General features: G+C 43.9%; 1 protein-coding gene across 7 annotated transcripts in view; it reads right to left on the reverse strand.

The window, feature by feature from the left end:
* ARHGAP6 (Rho GTPase activating protein 6) overlaps window positions 1-20,933 on the reverse strand; it is a 449,480-nt gene that overhangs the window by 39,327 nt on the left and 389,220 nt on the right. For all 7 annotated transcript variants that reach the window (XM_049643417.1, XM_049643421.1, XM_049643420.1 and 4 more), the window contains 4 exons: window positions 16,072-16,143; window positions 8,691-8,947; window positions 6,545-6,740; window positions 1,349-1,404 (listed from right to left, as the gene is read on the reverse strand). In XM_049643417.1, coding sequence (XP_049499374.1) covers window positions 1,349-1,404; window positions 6,545-6,740; window positions 8,691-8,947; window positions 16,072-16,143 — 581 coding nt within the window. The remainder of the gene's footprint in view (window positions 1-1,348; window positions 1,405-6,544; window positions 6,741-8,690; window positions 8,948-16,071; window positions 16,144-20,933) is intronic.

A 20,933-nucleotide genomic window follows, 5' to 3' on the forward strand; every position in this document is an offset into this window, starting at 1 on the left:
ACCAGCCTCCTCTCCACCTGAGCAGAACGCGCGTTAGTGTCCCGAATTGCTCATCGATTCCAGCCAAGTTGTCATTAGTGCGCAGCAGGCTGCCGGAACGACAAAGGCTTCCACTGGTATCACTCCTACTTGCGATCATTTAAACACGTCACGTTTCTTTCCTGAGTGCACACACGTGCAGAAAGAACGGACCTCGGAAAGAGCTTAATCCAAATTGTGTGATCTTGGGTTTAACACCGATCTTGAATTGAGCACGGATCAAACGGTGTGATCTTGAATTAAGTTTCTTAGTCTCTCTAAGCCTCAAAGGAAGTGGGTGAAGGAAGGGGCTACTCTCAGAGCTGGTGGGTGGAGTCAATAAGGTAATGTTTTGAAAGTGTTCTCCAGGTCCGCATAGGTGAGCGGCCCCAAAATGTTACTATACCATCTTCCTTCTTGCAAGTCCTGTGGTGAAATGTTAAAAGCTGTTCAATAGTCTCTTGTGTGACTATGAAAATAAAGACAATACTCCTTTCGGAAGCCCCTTTTGTTTTGACAAAAAAAAGAGGCATTTATTTCAGTTAGTTTTATTAATATGAACAAATATTTCTTCGGCTTCATCAACTAAAAATTACTTTCCGTTGCCTCCATTTCTGAGTTGCTGAGTTCCTTCTTTCTGTCGGAACCAAGAGAGGAGACTTAACGTTTTAATTTTCTCTTGGCCAACAAATGAATTATTTTTTCAAAGGATGGCTTTTGCCTCTTTGGGAAGCCATCAGGAGCACAAATACCTTCCCGATCATAGGCGTCGATTCCTGACGGTCTAGGTATCAAACTTCTGTTGGGGGAATGTGGCACAGCGCTGAAGGAAACCAAGGGGTGCGGTCCCCACGTGCAAAATGAATTGGGGATCGAGGGTTTCACGGAAACTTACTAAGAATTGTTTATTTTTGAGAAGGTACAACGATCAAAAGTAGCATCTTATATGAAGAGAATGTCAATGGCATTATTCATATTGCATTTTAGTAAAAACAAGTGCTATACAAGAGTCTTCTGCTTATTATCACTTACTGTTTAGGTGCTCTCTGGATCTCCTACTTTTATCATTTCCACAAGATGCTTATGAATTAGTTTTGTTTGGCTGTATGTGCCACGGACACATCCAAATGTTTTGCTTTCAAGTGTTTGAGCCTCACTCTATCACAACCTTTCTCAGCCTTGTACCTCTTGGGAGTCAATTACACTCTAATTGGTGGGAGGATACCGCAGAGATATTGAGAAATGAATTTGCATACACTTGAACTTTGCATGAGGTAATTCATTTGAAAGTCATGTGAAACGTACAACGCGGTCTTTCCTTTTCACTTACTTGTCTCACTCTCTTTTTTGAGCTTCCAACTCGGAATATCCCCACTGTCTGGAGGCCTGCAAAGAAGCAAACAAAATCAACAGTCCGGTTTTATGGCTCGAAACTCTGGAGGAAATCACCGTAGACCCAGAATAGGATGCCAGCACCCAGCTGCAACTCGCAGAGCAGTAACAGCACAATCGCATGCACTAACGGTTCTTCATCCCACTCTATGGTCTGCAGGCACCTCCAGCTTAACTCTGCAGGCACCAGGGGCGTGTCATGTTAAACGTCTGTGTGATGAAAAATTTGTCACGTGATAGTGTGTATTTCCACATCTTCTCCATATGAAAAAAGTAACCCTTTCTTTGTTATTCGGAATGATTACTTAAACATAAATTCTATACGAATTTTTAGCTCTCCCTCAGTTGTAAAACTAGATATTTCTTGTTTCACTGATTATAATGAACACAAGCACTTATCAACGAAAATCTAGAAAGTGCAGAAAAAGGTAAAAGGTAATGTACTTTTCAAAATAACGGATGCAGAAATAACCACCATGAATATTTTGGTTTATTTCTGTGCAGCCTTTACTCGGTGTGTGCGTGCGTGCGCGTGTGTGTTCTTTTTACATAGCTGAGCCAGAGTTTTTGTCGCTTCAGGTTTGATTCTGGGGGGCAGGAGTACTCCCTAAGAAGTATCATGTACTTCAGGGGCACAGAATGTCTGAACAGCTCTCCTTTTCCTATGCAAGCCATTAATCATCAGCACTGCTGATCACCATCTCCATTTATTTTTTTCATTGGTGGCTCATTTTCTCTTCATTTGGGATCATCAGTTATGAGGGCGATGGTGGGTTTGGAGCTGCCAATGGACATTTTGCAGCCACGTGAAGAGAGTTGGTCTGAGAGGAAAGCCACCAAACAGGCTCGTGCTCTCATGCCATCATTTGATTCCTGGATCCAGTGGTGCCTGAATTTAGATACAATACTGAGACTTCCATATGTAAATAGGATTGGGGGAGGGGGTGGTGGTGCTTTGCCTGATCTAGTTTGATCTGGGTTCCTCTCTCTTGCCACTGAAAAGGTTCTGACTAGTACAACGTATAATTACATTGGAAAGAATTTCAATCTTTATAACATTATTTCTTTCATCCAGAACCAAAGTAAACATCTTAATTTGTTTAAGTCACGTTTTAGATTTGTTGGTAGAGCTTTGCCGTTTTCTTCACAGAACTTTCTTGGCTTCTTATTACAGATATTCTGGGTATATTTTTGATATTAGTATGAGTGAATTATTTTATTGTGATGGTATACAACTGATTATTGCTCTCACATAGGAAATGGGCATCTTTTTGTAGACATATTTTATGGTCTTGCCACATGATGCATTAGGTATAAGCCCTTTTTGGTTGGTTTTCCAGGGTTTTTTAGTTAGAAGAGACAACATCTATAATTACAAATCCATTTATAAATATAATTATGAATCCATACATCCCATTTATCAGTTCTATATCTTATAAATGGTATCCTGAATTTCCAGACTAATTTGAGAGAATCGTGGTGAGAGGCTAATTAGTGCTGACTTGCATCATCACATTTTTGTGCCCTTGGTGGGATTTTGCTCTGCGTCTGTTTGCAAAAGACTCCTGTACCTTCTTTGTCGCTTCTGTCGGTGTGTCTGCCTCCTAAGTGAGTCCAACCCCTAGCTTAATTTATTGTTTCTACCTCTCTGTGAGCTTAAAAACAGGGCAATTGAGCTATTTAGAATCACTCCAGAATTAAATTTCACATCTGCAAAAGGAGTATAAGTATCCACCTGAAAAGTTATGCAACGATTCAATTAATTAATGCATATAAAGGGCTTAGAATCATATCTGGCATCTGCCATTATAAAGAGAGAAACAGACCCTGATTAAATGGAATGAGTCTCCTTTGTGCAAAATAGAAAACCTTAATATAATAGCAGGTGTTAGCAAATGTTCGTTTTGGCTGCATTTGCTCTCTGATTTTCTGATGGTTTCTGAATAGCTGAAATTTCTACAGAAATATCACATAAGGGCATTTTCTACACAAGCGGACTATTCATTTGGTTGAATCCCTCCAGACTCTTCAGAAATGCCCATTTCCATGACATTATTTCCTCAATGATAGTACTTTTTCACTCGGCAAAAATGACTGTCATTTTAAAAAATGACTAGTTACTGATCAAGTGCCAGAATTCCTATGTATCTCGATTGATTATAATCTGATTTAAGTTTCTAAAATATTTGTTTGTTTGCTTATTTATCGGCAGAGCAAACGGCAGCTTGCAGGCAGTCAATGCCATTCTCTGACACAAGCTATGCCGTGACTCTCCTTCAAAGAAAACATACAGTCTAGGCATTTAGTAACCCCGACTTAAGGTAGTCACTGAAAAAACAGGGGTACATCAAAAAAGGCATAGATCTGGCAAAGGACCGTGACTTTGCTGGGGCCTGTCCCAGAAATCGACACGATCACCTTTCTCTCCTTTTCATCAGAAACTACAAGGGAAACTTGACCCAGAGCACCTGGACCTCAGGCTTAGGAAGTATCAAGTAAAGAGGGCAGGCATGATAAGCCTCAAAATCAGCCCAAATCCCAGAAAGGTAATAGCACTTGAGTCTCCATTATACTGTCTGTGTTTTTGTTGTTGTCATTGTTTTGAAAGCTGTGCTTCTGGGAAATTGAGGATGCTTAGGGAATTCTTTTTCTTTTTATATGAAATTTATTGTCAAATTGGTTTCCATACAGCCCCAACAGGTGCCCTTCTCAATGCCCATCACCCACTTTCCCCTCCCCCCCAACCCCCATCAACCCTCAGTTTATTCTCAGTATTTAAGAGTCTCTTATGGTTTGCCTCCTTCCCTCTCTGTAACTTTTTTTTTCCCCCTTCTCCACCCCCCTGGTCTTCTGTTGGGTTTCTCAGGATCCACATATGAGTGAAAACATATGGCATCTGTCTTTCTCTGACTGACTTATTTCACTTAGCATAATACCTTCCAGTTCCATCCATGTTGTTGCAAATGGCCAGATTTCATTCTTTCTCATTGTCAAGTAGTATTCCATTGTGTATATAAACCACAATTTCTTTATCCATTCGTCAGCTGATGGACATTTAGGCTCTTTCCATCATTTGGCTATTGTTGAGAATGCTGCTATAAACATTGGGATACAAGTGCCCCTCTGCATCAGCACTCCTGTATCCCCTGGGTAAATTCCTAGCAGTGCTACTGCTGGGTCATAGGGTAGGTCTATTTTTAATTTTTTGAGGAACCTCCACACTGTTTTCCAGAGCGGCTGTACCAGTTTGCGTTCCCACCAACAGTGCAAGAGGGTTCCCGTTTCTCCACATCCTTGCCAGCATCTATAGTCTCCTGATTTGTTCATTTTGGCCACTCTGACCGGCGTGAGGTGGTATCTTAGTGTGGTTTTGATTTGTATTTCCCTGATGAGGAGTGACGTCTGAGCATATAGTATAGAAAGCATCTGGGCGCAAGGGAAAGGGTGGCGCACACAGACATGGATGGAGTCAAGGTCATTGTCCAAGCCCAATTTCGGAGGGAATGAAAAGATCTTCGACAAAAGTTTATAAGGCTAAAGTGGATCATACTCTCTGCTACCCATTTCCCAAACTGGCAGATAGAGTCTTATGAAAGAATTGTTTTTATGGTTTGCTCTTTTTTTCATTGGTTTTAAGGGACCAAGATTAATATCCGTTTGCATCTGAACACGTCTCTTTTCTGGAGCTAAACACCATGGAAACCAGAAACGGAATCAGGGCCTTGAGAGATCACCCAGGATAATCTTGTCTCTTTTAGGCCCTACGCTGCATGTTAACTATTCCAAAAAAGGAAGCACTGTCCAGTTTTTTAGTAAGCTTAAAGGAAAGGCTATTTTTCAAATTATAATTCATGACAATTTATTTTAAAAAACAAAATAGAAAAACAAAGTTTTCTTTCTTTCACATAAGCAGTTACTCAACCTGGCACTAGATTTTAAATGATTGGAGTACAATTCTCACTTAGGACTCTTTAAAATGCTTACAGTTCACTCTCGATGCTTTTTACAGGTGAAAACTATAATTATAAAAGTATGAGTCGCTTTTTCTACCTCCTAGTGAAATTTTGGCTGAATTTACATATTTGCTGTACTGAATTCTTTAGTTGCTAAGCTATTTTTAAAAATAATTCCATGCAAGTAATATTTATTGGACACCTACATTGTATTAACCATGATAGTAAGTGCTGGGAATTCAAAATGACTAAGAAATTTTCCTTGACCTCCAGCTTACCTTCCCAGGAGAAGAGACATACGGACACACACACACACACACACACACACACACACACACGTACATATAAAAATTCTGTATAGACAAAGAAAGCTTCAATATGTATCAGTTTTATTACGTCATCCATATGTTACCTAGTGATTAAGACATTTAGAAATCCCCTTAATAATTTTTTTATAAAGTCCCAGTTTTACTGGAAACAATTAACTTATCTCATGTCCACAAAACGCATGCGAACACTATAGGAAACACATTCAGATTATGGAGATGGCAGTTCAATGGGCCAAAAGCCTACATCTCAGAAAAATGTTTGAAGAAGGCTATATTATTTTTAAGTCAACATATTACCTGGAGTTGAGTTGCCAAAAGGGTCATTGTGAAGGATCTGAAGTGGACATCTTCCCGCAAAAACACAAATAGCCATATAGAAAGCTGTTGCCAAAAACCACGTATTTTCTATTCATTTAAGGAATGGCTTGCAAATCTTTTTGTTTGTTTGTTTCTTTGTTTGCTTGTTTGAAGCTGGACTCTTATTTTTTTTAAGGAAGCCTTGTTAGTAACCTCGATGCATGAAAAAGATAAAGTGGCTGTGTTCTGTTTGAAGGGAGGCTTGGGGACAGACCCAGCCCAACAGATCTTGGCCTCCCCTAAGATACTTGGCCTCCAGGTTCACTTCTGAGGACCACTGGGCGTTGGGCGGCCTCAACACTGTCAAGTTGATTTTTGTCCCCCACAACCTTGTTCAGCCCAGTACCCTTTTAGGCACACACTCAGATCTGTAAGGAAACATCAGCCCAGAGTCTGATCAGACGACTAAAGCACTGAACTTGGGCGCTTAAATCCATGATGCTTGAATACATGAAAGTCTCTCATACATGATCACTGACAGACAAGTCTGCTTACCGTGTTTTTCTAGATGCTGACAGCAGCTGTCCACCAGCCTGGGGACCTGTCTGTAAATGGGATTCAGACTCAGTTTCTTATCTCTGGCTTTCTCTTTTTTACTATGAGCCTCGGCAGGCAAGGAGAGTTGTAAAGCTTCTAGTAGTCGAGACTGACTGTCGTCAAGATCTGTGATAGAATCCACTGACATCGCACCCTGCAAATTATACACAGCCGTGAGCAAAGAGTGCAGACGGGGAAAATGAAAACAGCTTCCCTCAGAGGCTCTCCAATAACGCTTTTGCCCATGACTGCCTGTCACACTTACAAGAGCGCCGCTTGGTTGAATCATGCTGTTTGTACATTAGACGGAAAGCAGCAAACACCTTTCGAAAAAGTTAGGAAACTACCACAACATAGGGCCAGGTAATGGCAGTCACAATTTCGACACACAACATTTTCCAAATGGAAGACACTTCATGCCTTGGAACAAGAGAAGAATCACATACTCGATGAATGAGGTCAAGTGAGAGGAGCCTTGGGAGTAAAAAGAAGATCGCAACTATGACTCTAGGGGGTAGAGTTTTAAAACTGGATTCCGTGGGACGGTCTTAGTGTTGTGTCCCCCCAGAAATGGCATAAAGGGCTTTATCAGGGAAGTGGTTCCCGGAGACGGCTGCAGGGGTGAGGAAATGAGAGCGGGAAGAGAGGGCGGTGGATGAGAAGCGACACTAAGCCTATGACGAGCCCGGGGGCAGCTTGTGCCCCAGGCCCTGGGGACGACTGGGAGACCATGGAGGTCAAGCATCTCAGAGGTAACCATGCCAGGGAGCCAGTGAGCTGGGCTATTTATACCACAAGCCTCAAGAGTCATTGATTAAGGGCAACTCCCGGTAGGGGCAGGGAGGCGACCTTAACGTCTCGGCACTTGCAGCCTGTCATCTGCATGGGTGGGTGCCTCTGGCCATCAGAGAGAGCCTTTGGCGGAGATGGGTTGCTGGCGGGTGGGAGGAGGGCCGCCATGTTGGGAAGGGTGAGGGCTGAGCATAGGGGAGTAGCACACCAGCCACGTCGGTACAGCCCCCGGCCTTCGATGAAGCACAGAGGAAGGAGTCCGCAGCCGGTGTCCCGGCAAGGCCTGGACAGAGGAGAGGGCATCGGGCAGGCCCATTGCCGGGGCCCCAGATTCCCCGAAAGTTCCAACGTGGAGCTCAGGTGTTACTGCCACCCAACATGCGATCCGAGAGACAGTGATAAAGCTGGAAGAACGACAATGGTGTCATTGCCTCATCTGTAAACATAGCTGGAGCCTTGAGCACAGCAGAGGCCCAGGCACCCCCTTGATCTTGGAGAGGTCTCGAACGTGGATTTTAAGTGGGGAGTGTTGGGGCTTTTACCGAGGGCAGCAGTGAGTGGCTGGGGGTGGCACACGTTTGGGGTCTCCAGGCAAGAGGAAAAGGGGAGACCTCCCGGTGACCGGTGACCGAGGGAATTCTAGAGACGCTTATCAACGGACCCAGCCAATCACCAACCGGTTGGCCTGGACACTCAGCTTCCCTGGATCGAAACATGAAGTTTGAAGCCCCAAACAACAGCACAGTGCCTAGAACACAGCCGCCAATTAATAAATGGCACCCTGTTGTTACAGTACTAATTTAAGAGGATATATGTTCTCTCTCTCTCTCTCTCTCTCTCTCTCTCTCTCTCTATATATGTATAGTGAAAAAAGTTCCATTGATGAAACAAAATCTCATTGTTTCTGAAGACCGGTAGCCAAGCCACTGGGCCAAGTGGGTTCCTGGGCTAGAGACCAAGAGAGTAACCAGAACACCTGGCCCTGCCCCCAAGCCCCACAGTCTCAAGGGCAAGTCCGGTAGTACAGCAGCAGATCACACTAGAGCACGGTCAACAGTGACACTGTGGAATGTTCAGGATCTCATGGGGCACACGGGTAACAAAGGAGGGGCCCCCCACAGCTCTGAGAGGGGTCAGGAAAAGGCTCCGAGGGTGCGCCCGATGCCCTACGGCCAGTGCAAATTGTCCCCGAGTGGGGCTGTTGACAGATACCTGGACTACATTTCCAGTTTTCACATGAGCAAAGACTCCACGAATAACGCTCTGGTTGTTTCAAGCAGCGGTGTCATAGAGAAAGCACCGGCCAACTCACCCTCCTCCTGGCCCGAGGAGCCGGTTCTGGGGTGTTCGGGGACGTTGACTCATTTGGTGTTTCCGAGGTGGAGCTGAGAGATGAGTTACTGCTTGAGAGTTCTTTGTTTTGTCTTTTATTTCCAAATGGGAGGAGGGAAGCCACGAAATCGGACGCGTCCTTTTGTTCGTCCCTCTGTGAGTCCTGCTTGAGTTTATAGGCCCGGTCATTTGCAATGACTTGGGATAAGGGCATTCCAAATGCCTGTGGGATGAATTCTGGAACCAAAAAACAAACATTCACTTTCAGCCATGACCAGGGAAGGCCCTCACTCGTGTTTTAGACCTAAGAGCCGACATATTCAAATGCCTGTTTCTTGAAGAACTGATTCATCAATCAAAATACAGAGGTGGCTTTTGTATTTATCAGAGTGGCCAACATTTCTATTTCTATCAAGCAGGCCAGTATGGTTTTAGAAATCTAGGCCTCTGGTCTCCCCACCCCCCGCCCCGCCCCACCGCCGACATATCTCAAGTATGTTTTAAAGGCAAAAACTTTGGGGCGCCTGGGTGGCTCAGTCGGTTAAGTGTCCGACTTCAGCTCAGGTCACGATCTCATGGTTTGTGGGTTCGAGCCTCCCGTCAGGCTCCGTGCTGACAGCTCGGAGCCTGGGGCCTGCTTCGGATTCTGTGTCTCCCTCTCTCCCTGCCCCTTCCCCACTCGTGCCAAAAATGAATAAACATTAAAAAAAATTTAAAGGGCCAGACCTTTTGTTAGCCTTACACTCCCCATCTTCGATTTATGGGTCTCCAGAGCCCCCGGAACATACAAGGCATGAAAAGGCTGCATGTCTCCATTTATTCAGCAGGGAGTGTAAGGCTAACAAAAGGTCTGGTCCTTGCTCTTGAAGGATTCAGAGTCGGGGAGGGGGTCAGATATGTAAATAGCTACAGAGGTGTGTCTGCCACGTGCAGAGATGCACGGAAGCAAAGACTGAAGTTCAGTTAAGTGGATCCACTTTGAGGTTCCCCGTAAACGAGCCAATATGCGAAATGAGAACCTGAGAGGGGGCGGAACAGCTCGGGAGCAAGTCTTCTCTCTTCCCTTTGTGTTCCTTGTCCCCACATTCTGCCTCCAGTTGCTGGCTGGGGCTGTCACTCTTATGATCTATGCTCCAGCCATTCTGCTGGCCACACGCACAAGTGGGCTCTCATCGCTAACTGACCAGTGAATGGCCCAGGATACAACGTGTTAAATCCTGTCGTAAGGACAATTTGGGGGGAAGGAGCATAATGCAGAGATCTACGGCTTTATTTGGAGATGTACACACGGTTGTTCTCTGGATCACGGTAGTAAATCCATATGTATACGTGTCTGTTGTAAGCACACTAATCCTTAGGGCCGGGCATTTTACTGGTAATATTTTAGATTTATGCTGAAAAGCATTAATAATTAAGTTAAATGCATTATTTCTTTTAGAGTCAAAATTACATCTCCTAGCAGCAGAATATTGGAGTCTAGGCTCTCCCTTGTTCTTATAACCCCTACAAATAAAACCAGAATGATCAAGAGAAAACAGTTGTAAGGCTTGTTTGTTCTTTGAAAGGAAAAGCTAACATTAAATCAGGTGGAAAGAGGCTTTGGAAGGTTTTCTTCCTTGATCTATGGCCAGTGATTTTTAACATCACTGGGCTAATGACCAACTCTACATCAAAAGCAGAAATGGGGGGTGCCTAGATGGCTCGGTGGGCTGAACATGGGACTCTTGACTTCGGCTCGGGTCATGATCTCACAGTTTGTGAGTTCAAGCCCCACATCGAGATCCACACTGAAAGCTCGGAGCCTGCTTGGGATTTTCTCTCTCCCTCTCTCTCTGCCTCTCCCTTGCTTGCTCTCTCTCTCTCCCTCCTTTTCGAAATAAATAAATAAACAAAAAAATTATCTAAAAAAAGCAGAAATGGTACTTGAGAAGCCTGCACCCTTGGTTCCATCAAAACATGAATCTGTTTTAAAGCGAAAAATCAAAACGTTACCATTTGGGGATTTTCAGAGGATGTTTACCATTCTCCATCATTCTCAACAAACTAGGTGGCATATGATAACACACAAAAAATTAGGCATGTTTTTGAGTGACTGATGTAGACAAGTGCAGCAAGACGCAATGCTCACTATTGATAAAAGGCCACCTCCACCACCTAGCAAAATTAGAAAGCAAAGGGGACAATACCAGACCACTGGCTGTGCACGCCAGGATTTATCGCGTAAATCAGCGCTGTCTTGTGTATGGGAATAATCAAATCGTCTTACTTCGAAAAAACCGGGGAGGGGCGCCTGGGTGTCTCAGTTGATTAAGTGGCCGACTTAGGCTCAGGTTAGGATCTCACAGCTTGTGAGTTCGAGCTCCGCATGGGGCTCTCTGCTGTCGGCACGGAGCCTGCTTCGGACCCTTTGTCTCCTCTCTCTGCCCCTCCCCAGGTTGTTCTATCTCAAAGATGAGGCTACGGACTCCTCTCTTAGCCAGTTTTTCCACATAAGGAAAACCAACCAGACTCGTTTAGAGTTGCTGATATCCCTAGAAAAATGGTTTCCTTTGGTATCCATCGTTTTTAATGTCCAAACCTCTGTCACCCTGCTTGCAAATTGGAATAATTGAATACCAATTAAATAGATGGAATACAAGCCTCTCCATTTTTATTTCTCTTTTATTCTTACTCAAGAGCTGATCCTCTAACAGAGTTTTATTTTTCCCTAACAGGCTTTCTTTCCTGGCTGAGTTTATTTATCCTCTCAGTGACAGGGTTTTAATGTAGTCTCTGGTTTCTTGTCGTTGTCTCTTGAGAACCCTTACAGGCTTCAGAAAGGAGGCCTCTCCATGCTCTAAACTTGTGTCACAGTGTCTACAGTCCCTGGAAAATTCTAAGCAGGATTTCTGAATATTTCTGCTTCTCCAAATGTGGCTATTGTCAAATTGAGGACTCATCACAAATCTATTGAGCAAAACCTTCGTCGGGTGTAAATAAAATGTTGGGTGCACATGCTCGTCTGCGGATTCAAAATGCTTCTCTTAGGGGGGAAAACCCTAGAGACTCAGTGTTGATAGTGGCTAATACAGCTGATAATAGGTTTTTCAAACCAGATGGACATTTCCCAAGACTCACTGTTCTGGGGCCAGGGACAGTGTGTGTCATGTTCTAATCTACAGTATGTGTTTGCTAGGAACACTGCCTTCCCTGCTGGGTTCGTTAGTAGCAACTGTGAACTTTCCCGCCCGGTGAACCTTGGCTCCCTACTGCCACTTCCGTATCTGTGCCTTCCCGCCATGTGGCAGAAACCTGCCTGTGCGAGGTTCCGCTTGCCTCCCGCTCATGGCTCTCTTCTATTGTCACTGACTTTGACTCGTGGTCAGACCCCTGATCTACCCTCACTGTTGGTGGCTTGGATGTCTACCTAAAGGGCCCATCTAATTCCCCGTCCTCACATCTCCTGACCTTCTCCTTTCCTCTTACTTTTTCCTTCCTGCCACCTTTTCCAACCACTCGCTCGGTCCCACCCTGGACCGTGTCCTCACCAGAAGTGATTCCGCCTCTAGATTCAGGCTTCCTCCCTCCACTCGTGTCCTACTCCCATCCCAAGTTCACGTGTTACACTGCAGTGTGGCAATCTGTTAAAGCACACCATTAAGATGTCCCTTCTCCTTCGTACGCTTTGATGGCGTCTCAATGTTCTCGGCATGCAGACCAAACATTGTGCTGGGGCCCACACGGTCCCGTGCAAGGTGGCCCCTTCTTACTCTGCCCTGCGACCACCACCACTGCCCTCGCCCCCACCTCTGGTTCTCTGAGTTCTGGCAACAGCACTCAAAGACAGCGTTTCGTGCGTTCTCTTCGCGAAGTTCCACATGGTGATAACTGATACTCGATTTTTCTACTTGGCGTGATACCAGTTCGGCACAAAGAAAGGTGCCACGCCTAAATTATCGCCAGATTTTATATCCATAAATATACGGCATAATCTGAAAATATCCTGTGGAGAGGGACCTGCCTCGCAGACTTAGGCCACAAAAAAACCTACTCCCCCTGTGCTCTGATTAGGAACCACATTAACTGGAACAAAGTAGCTATTTTAAAATCCTTTTCCCCCAAATGATTTCTTTCTTGACACAAGAAAGAAACTTTCTGAAGTTCTGAAAGTTTAAAAAATGCTTTTGGGTTGCCAAGTAATTTAACTAAGAGAAATTAAGGACTGGGAAGCATTCTGTATGAAAATATGTTTTCCGACCCAGCATCAATCTTGAATTAGTTTCCATATGGAATTCAAAAGTCATATGGGCAGGAGGGACACAGCAGTGTCACACGATCTGCTGTGTTTCATGTCCAGGCAATTAAATAAAATGCAGGACGTAATTCATTCTGATTGAATCAATTAATCTAGCAGCATATCCAACACTTAATGAATCACTCTTTATTGGGAGAGCAATTCGATTCTAAAAAGCTGCCCCTATTTATTTTTAGATGACCTAACCCAAGAGGTCACTTAGAGTTTCCTGTTTTCCTTCTTTTACTCTTGGATTCAAATGATTATCATTTTCCACATGTGCAGCTGTTAGGAACCCCAGTGTTAATATTCAAGTGGAAGAAAATCATGTGAACCATTACAACCATGTAAGACCTACATGCTACCCCCTCACGCTCTGGTCCCCAGGTTGTTCAGAAAACATGCCATTTAATTAAGAGCTACTTTAAAAGAGAAAAAAAAAAAAACCTCTTTTGCCATGAAGCCTAATATTTCTCCCTTTAGTTGGATGGGTGATGTGTCTTTTCTTTTTTTTTTTAATATTTTTTTAAGTTTACTCATTTATTTTGAGAGAGACAGAGACAGCACAAGCGGGGGAAGGGCAGAGAGAGAGAGAGAGGGAGAGAGAGAATCCCAAGCAGGCTAGCTGCCAGCGCAGAGCCCGACGTGGGGCTCGAACCCACGAAACCGTGAGATCATGACCTGAGCTGAAACCAAGAGTCTGACGCTTCACCGACTGAGCCACCTAGGCGCCCTGATGTGTCTTTGGAGCACCAGGACTTGCCTTCCTTTTCCCAGCCAGCTCCCTGGGCAGCCTTCTAGAACTCCGCCAAATTTTCACCGGGCCTGTGTAATTCCTAAGTACGATTTGGTCTGCAAAATGTATAATGGCTCAGTACATATTGGTCAATTACTTCCCCTGGCCCTTCCTTTTCTGCTCATTCACATCCTTGCTTCCTGTTGTTCTGTAATATAAGGAAGCACACACACATCTCCCTCTGTTGAGGGAACTCAGTCGTCTCCCGCAGAAAATGCTCATTCTGCTCAGTCTAGCCTGAATGGGCACTTGTGAAGAACCACTTGAAAGTCTGCATTCTGAGTATTCAAATCCTAGTATTCATATCATCACCCTAGAATAAACCAACTTTAAAGATACACATTCCTAACGCAAGTCTGTGTGGTCCCATTAATTCACTTTATAAACACTGAGAATTACTCTAATCTAGTGAGGCAAAGGTCGTCAGTGGCAGGAACAGAAGGAGCAAAACCTCTAGTTTAAAAAAGCTATCCCAGGGGCGCCTGGGTGGCACAGTCGGTTAAGCGTCCGACTTCAGCCAGGTCACGATCTCGCGGTCGGTGGGTTCGAGCCCCGCGTCGGGCTCTGGGCTGATGGCTTGGAGCCTGGAGCCTGTTTCCGATTCTGTGTCTCCCTCTCTCTCTGCCCCTCCCCCGTTCATGCTCTGTCTCTCTCTGTCCCAAAAATAAATAAAAAACGTTGAAAAAAAAATTTTAATAAAAAAATAAAAAAGCTATCCTGGTTACTAATAGCCATCGAAAAATAAGGGTAAGAACATATGAACGGATTAAAAAGAACACAACTTATCAGACTGCGATAGGTAGCTGGACAAGAATTAAGGCCCTTTGCCCTGATTATACCAGCAACAGATTCTGCTGTGACACGATGTGCCCTGGTGAGTCGCTAGTCAATATGGACCGGAATTCGCATGTCAGAAGCCGCACATTCATAGTTTATAGAATCTCTCCTGTCCAGTGCCCTTACAGACCGGTGGAATTATACTTTCTGGGGTGGGGGTCTGCGCACTGGGAATTTTAAAGGCTGCACACAGTTTTATTCTCCTGTGCAGCCAGAGGTAGGGAATCACTCATATTTTCATCTCCTTTTCTCCAGCGTGAGGTAAACATTTGAAATGTCTGGAGACATCCTGGTGGGGGGCGGTGCTACTGGCATCTAGTGGTAGGGGCCAGAGATGCCGCCGAGCATCTCACGCAATGAACAGGACAGCCTCCATAACAAAGAATTATCCAGCCTAAAACGTCAGTAGACCCAGGTTGAGAAATCCCGCTCTGAGGGAAGTAAAACATCGATTCTCCATTCTTTAGGACTTTTCAGATCTCCTTTGAGTCCAAAGAACCAAATGTCGTGACACTTTAGGCACAGTTCAAGACATGGGTGTAGAGTCTGGGATTGATGGCGTGGACTAGGTCTCGTCCCGTGCCGACCGCAATGCGTTCATTTTTATACCTTCAGTTTTACTGCCTTCCATTTCTTTTCAAGCAGAAATTCAATCATTATAGAAAAGAACTCCGAGGTGAGACATACGGGTCTCCTCACTCAACACTCATTCATTGTGTCACGTAAAATGGAAATACATTCATACGACGGCGCTGTTCCGCGGTCATTTCATATGGGCCCATACAAACAAGCCACAGAAAGTTGTACTGTGCTAATGGGGCCCAGGTGCCCATTATGCAGGCTCAGCGAGTATTAGTTAAAAATGACCACAAATACCTCTCAAAGAGTGGCTAATGTGTCAGCTCCCTAAATAGACACAGAAGGGACACAGAACAGTATGAAGACAGTCGACAACCCCAAAACATATAGGGCAAAACATAAGCCTGCTGTGATCTAACACAGAAATGCGGAGAATGGCCCATCTCCAGTAGCTCATGAGGATGAGACTGTTTCTTTCCAGTAGTCATGGTAGGCAAATCCAAACTTTTTCTCATTCAACTAGCCCTGCCTAACTATCTGGCCTTGCCAGACAGCTGGTTAGCGTTAGAGATGCTGTCCATGGCTACTCAACCCAGGTTCTTCTTATGCGTTGCTGATTGGCTAGCATCATAATTGGAACCATAAACTTGGCCAAGGTCACACTTTGCTCAAACCAGTTGAATTCATCAGCTCAGTACAGGGCCACTCAAACACAAAAGAGTAGACCAAAACAGGCTTTAATGACATTCTGTTGTAGAAAGCCAGTTTACATAATGGAGTTGAACTGCATAAATCTATGCAATTCAAAAACCCCACCAAATTCAACCATTATGCTCCACGGAGGATGCATCCGCTGTGGTTCCTTCTGTCCTTTACCTCGGTCTTTGTTTTTCTCCTTTCCTAGTGAATCCAGTTTCTTTCTCAAAGATTTCTTTCTCTTCTGCCCATCTGCAAATATTAAAAGAATGACAAATTGTAAACACAAGCTATACGTGTGACATCTTACACTATCAGTGACTACATTTGAGCAAAAGCATGACTTCTTGCTTACTTCACTTATAATTTGGCATTTTAAACAGAGTAATGGCTCTGAAAATACATGAAAATCCCTGACGCGGGCAGTACGCACAGCCAGAATCTTGACGTACGCTCCTAAATTTTGTTTCAATCATGGAGAGTACAGGAAACTTACCTCCTTCAGAATTAACTTAGTGGTGACACTTAGATATGTTTGCTATTACTATTACAGGAGTCTCTTCCTATTTTCACGTTTACGCAAACCAATGTCATCTGGAATCAAATGTCCAGGAGAGGAAAGTCAACAGTACGTATTATTCTGACATTTATAAGCTGGTAGAGTGTAACTGGATAAGGAAATGAATCTAGAGGTCCAGAGAACTCAGACAAGCTATTGCTGCACCATCTACTAACTGTGTGACTGTGGGCAAGTCTCACTGTCCTCCTCTGTAAAATGGGCATTTCATGGGGTTGCCGTGTGAACTAAATGAAACGACGCATCTAAAGGGCTTCAGGGGGACCCCGACACGTGTGCATCAATTCAGCTCTACTTTCTTTTTGGTGCTTGCATCGTATTCCATAGTGTAGCTGTGCCATAATTTAATTAACCATTCCCCCACCCAGGGACATTTGGGTCATTTCTAATTTTTCACTATAATAAGTAAGGCATAATATCCTTTTAGCGTCTTGTCCTCACAACAAATGTACTTGCACATCTGGCTCGCTCACCAAATAATAAAGATACCACTCATATCAGTAGGCAGCTGCAGTCGGATTCCTGGGATGTCATGGCAAGAATGCATTTCGGGATTACACAACCATCAATTTAACACGCGGGAGGTGCAAATTGGAAATCCGCACTGCCATCAAATAAGGGAAGTGTAGCCCGTGCCGTGAAGAAACTTATGTTTAAAAGGGGGATTACGAATTGTTTTCTTACAGGACACGCTAAAAAGTGTAGTGCAGAGAGAGACTCAGACACTCTCCAATAAAATTTAAAAGTAAGACTCTGATATCAGGAAAAGACAGCATGCACATTCTTAAACAGAAACGAGCGTTCCTGGGATCCTCTCGGGGCTACAGATGTTCCCAACTCCTTCTCTCTGAATTTTTGGAGGCAAAAGACATCACACAGTAGTCGACAGACACATCCGATCCGTCCTCTTTCAAAAAGCAAAGAAATATTTCAAAAATGAGTCTCCTCCCACAAGATAGAAATAGTTCCTAAGAGTCTTTACCTTTGCGGTCGTGAGATTTGTATAGGGGAAATTTAAGTAAGTCAGTTGTAATGTGGTAGAGAGCCATCAGTCTCTTTCATTACAGGTATGTTCTTATCTCCAGTGTCTAAAAGATGATTAACGATACGGCCTCCCATAACTTATTATACATGTACCACAATAAACATACTAACAACCCAAGATTCAAATCCATTCTCCAAACAGGCTTTTACTTTGTAACACTTTATTCACTAGTTCACATCACCACATGTATTTGACTGTAACAAGAGTATATGTCCTTAAAAAATTCTATCATTCCTTCATTTTTTATTAGTTGACCCAGAAGAATAACTAAACCAAACAGTAAAGCTTAAGAGACTAGGTTTTTATAACCAGCGGGCAGATGCCAAAATTCAAGCAAGTTGACAAAGAACCACAATCCATATAGGATAGGGAACATTTTCTTTTAAGAGAGAAGGAATGTCTTAAACTTCTTTTTAATTGGAAGATGTAAAATATGTAAATATGTGTATAAATATAAATACACAGTTTAAATAATATTGAGGAGGCCAACTCCCACACGACCAACAGTCAAGTTCAGAGGTAGACTATTCCCTGTACCCAAGTCTCCTGTGTGCCTACCTCCCCCTCACCCAGGGTAATCATTGCTCTGATCTTTGTAATAATCAATCATCTGCTTTTCTTTACAGTTTTACTATCTATGTATCCATTTATAAAGAATATAGTTCCTTTTTCCTGCTTTCGACTTCACACAGATGGAATCACGCTCTAAGTATTCTTTCTTGCCTCATTTATTTCATTCATCGACATTTCTGAAATTCATCCTGTTGAGGCAGGTGGCTGTAGGTCACTCATTTTGATTCCTGTACACTGTCTTCTGGTATGAATATACCATGGTTATTTCCCCCATTGAACTACTGATGGAGATTTGAGTTGTTTCTAGCTTGGGACTGTCGAGAACAGTGTTTTTGAAAAATTTTGTGCATGTTTTCCCATGTACATGTCCAAGAATCACTCTGTGGTCCTTTGAGTGTGGTTCTAGGACCACTGGCATCAATACCGCCCCGGGAAATTGGAACTTGTTAGAGCTGCAAAGTTTATGGTCCCATCCCCAAAACTAGTGACTCAGGAACTCTGGGGTGGGACCCAGCAGTGTGTGCTTTAACATACACTCCAGGGGGGTTATTCTGGTTCTCACTGAAATCTAAGCACCACTGTTCTAGGGTAGATATGTACAAGCTGCATTGCCGGGTCAGCACGTATGCAATCTTAGGCTTTACTCCCGAACATCGAACGCTTTCCGTGTCGTTCTGCTAATTGTTATTCGCACCAGCATGAGAGTTTACAGAGTCCCACAAGGATAACGTGTACTTCAAACTCCAAAATTCCAAACAGTATCTTGAAGCCTCCTTATAGGAAAAAAAAAAAATATGTGATCTTTGTGAATAGTGACCTATGATTAAAAAAATGCTTAGCTAGGGGGTACCTGTGTAGCCTTGGCTCTAGTGACATTTGGGGCCAGAGAGCTCTTGGCTGTGAGGAACTGCCCTGTGCACAGTAGGATATCTAGCAGCATCCCTGGCCTCGGTTTACTAGATGCCAGAACACCCACCCATTCCCTGTTGTGACGACCAGTAATGTCTCTGGACATCGCCAAATGTCCCACGGGGCAGAATCACTCTGGTTAAGAAGCACTGGTCTGTGCGTCACAGAAGAATATAAAAATGTTTATAAATCGTTGAGCTTTTACGTATCAGGCTGAATAACAATTTCTTTCAGTTTCTAAAGAATGTGAGTCTGCCTATAGCTATGTTTCTACCAGATTCCTGACTACATGTAGGGGAATAAAGCAGGTTCTGTGAATAAGCAGCCTTCTATGTCTTTGTATGAAGTGTCTTGTCCTCATTTAGATCAGATGTAGAAGGACGTTCGACGGTGAACAGCTGTATGAATAGATGGTGGATGGATGAGGAGACCTCCTGGCTAGTCCACCCCTGGCCAGAGCAAGGATTCAGAAAGAAATTGTACAAAGACAGGTTTCTCAGCAAATGGAGCTGTTCAGCAGTGGAATGAACTCCCTCAAAAAAAAACAAAAAAAAAGGCACCTTTCACTGTGGCCCTCCATCCCGTTTGCTCCCTCCGTCTTACATCCCTCACTCTGGGGGAAGCCACATGATGAGTAACCCTATGCAGAGGGCCATGTGGTAGGGAACTGGTGTCTCCAGCCAGCAGCCACGTGAGTGGGCCCAGACCCTGACCCTCCTGCCCCAGTCAAGCCTTCAGATGGTTGCACTCCCAGTGGAGCTTGGGGGCAAACCTCATGAACCAGAACCTGAACCAGAACAACCACACTGGGATATTTCCAGAAACCCTGTGAGATAGGAAATATTGGTTAGTTTTTAAAAAAAGGGAGAAAAGAAAAAAAAAAAAAAAAAGATGCCCAGCTAAATGCATGCGGTATCCCAGATGGGATCTTGGGTCAGAAAAAGGATATTAGTGGGGAAACTGGTGAAATCTGAACAAAGTCTGTAGTTTGGCTGATAGCAATGGACCACTGTTGGTTTCTTCGTTGTGATAAGCATGCCAAGGTTACATAAGATGTTATCATTAGGGGAGATTGGCTGAGGGGCATAAGGGAACTCTGTGTTATCTTTATAACTTTTCTATAAATCTAAAATTATTCTAAAACAAAGTTGTTGCTTTTAAAATTTTTTAATGTTCATTTTTTAAAAAAATTAAAAAAAATATTTACTTATTTTTGAGAGAGAGAGAGAGAGAAGAGAGAGGGACAGAGACAGAGATAGGGTATGCGCAGGGGAGGGGCAGAGAGAGAGAGAGAGAGAGAGAGAGAGGCACAGAATCCCAAGCAGGCTCCAGGCTCTGAGCTGTCGGCACAGAGCCCGACGCAGGGCTCGAACCCACGAACCACGAGATCATGACCTGAGCCGAAGCCAGACACCTTGTCAAGCATGTTGTTTTTTAAAAAGCCCTTTCTCCCACATCCTGGATGTATTCAGGCAAAAGGTTGAAACCTCATTTGTCAAGCATGTGAGAAGGTGGAGGCTTACACGGCTCACCGAAGCGCTTTGAAACATACAGACTTGGGAGCACAACTCTATGGCAAGAGGTGACTCAAGAGCCAGAGTTTCTGACCTGGCTGAAACTACTGAGATAATCTTCCTATTCACACGTCCCTGATCTGAAGGAAAACATGTGTGTTAGGTCAGTATAAAGCATCAGTTATATCTGCCTTTCTGGCGTACCATGTTTTCTGGAAAGGGAGTGGACAGATGAGAGACTTGACCAGATTTATTTTTATGGCCCCAGTGATGTTTTCATAGGTGGCTGATTAGATTGTCTTATGATACTGCCTATTTCTTAGGTTCCCTAAATCCCTCTTCGGCGTAAGTTATCCAGACTTGGTGCTTGACGTTTGCATCCAAGAACACTGATCAGTGTATCAATCTGTTTGCTTTTTAAGTT

This window comes from Panthera uncia, chromosome X (assembly GCF_023721935.1).
Source record: "Panthera uncia isolate 11264 chromosome X, Puncia_PCG_1.0, whole genome shotgun sequence".
NCBI classification, from domain to species: Eukaryota; Metazoa; Chordata; class Mammalia; order Carnivora; family Felidae; genus Panthera; species Panthera uncia.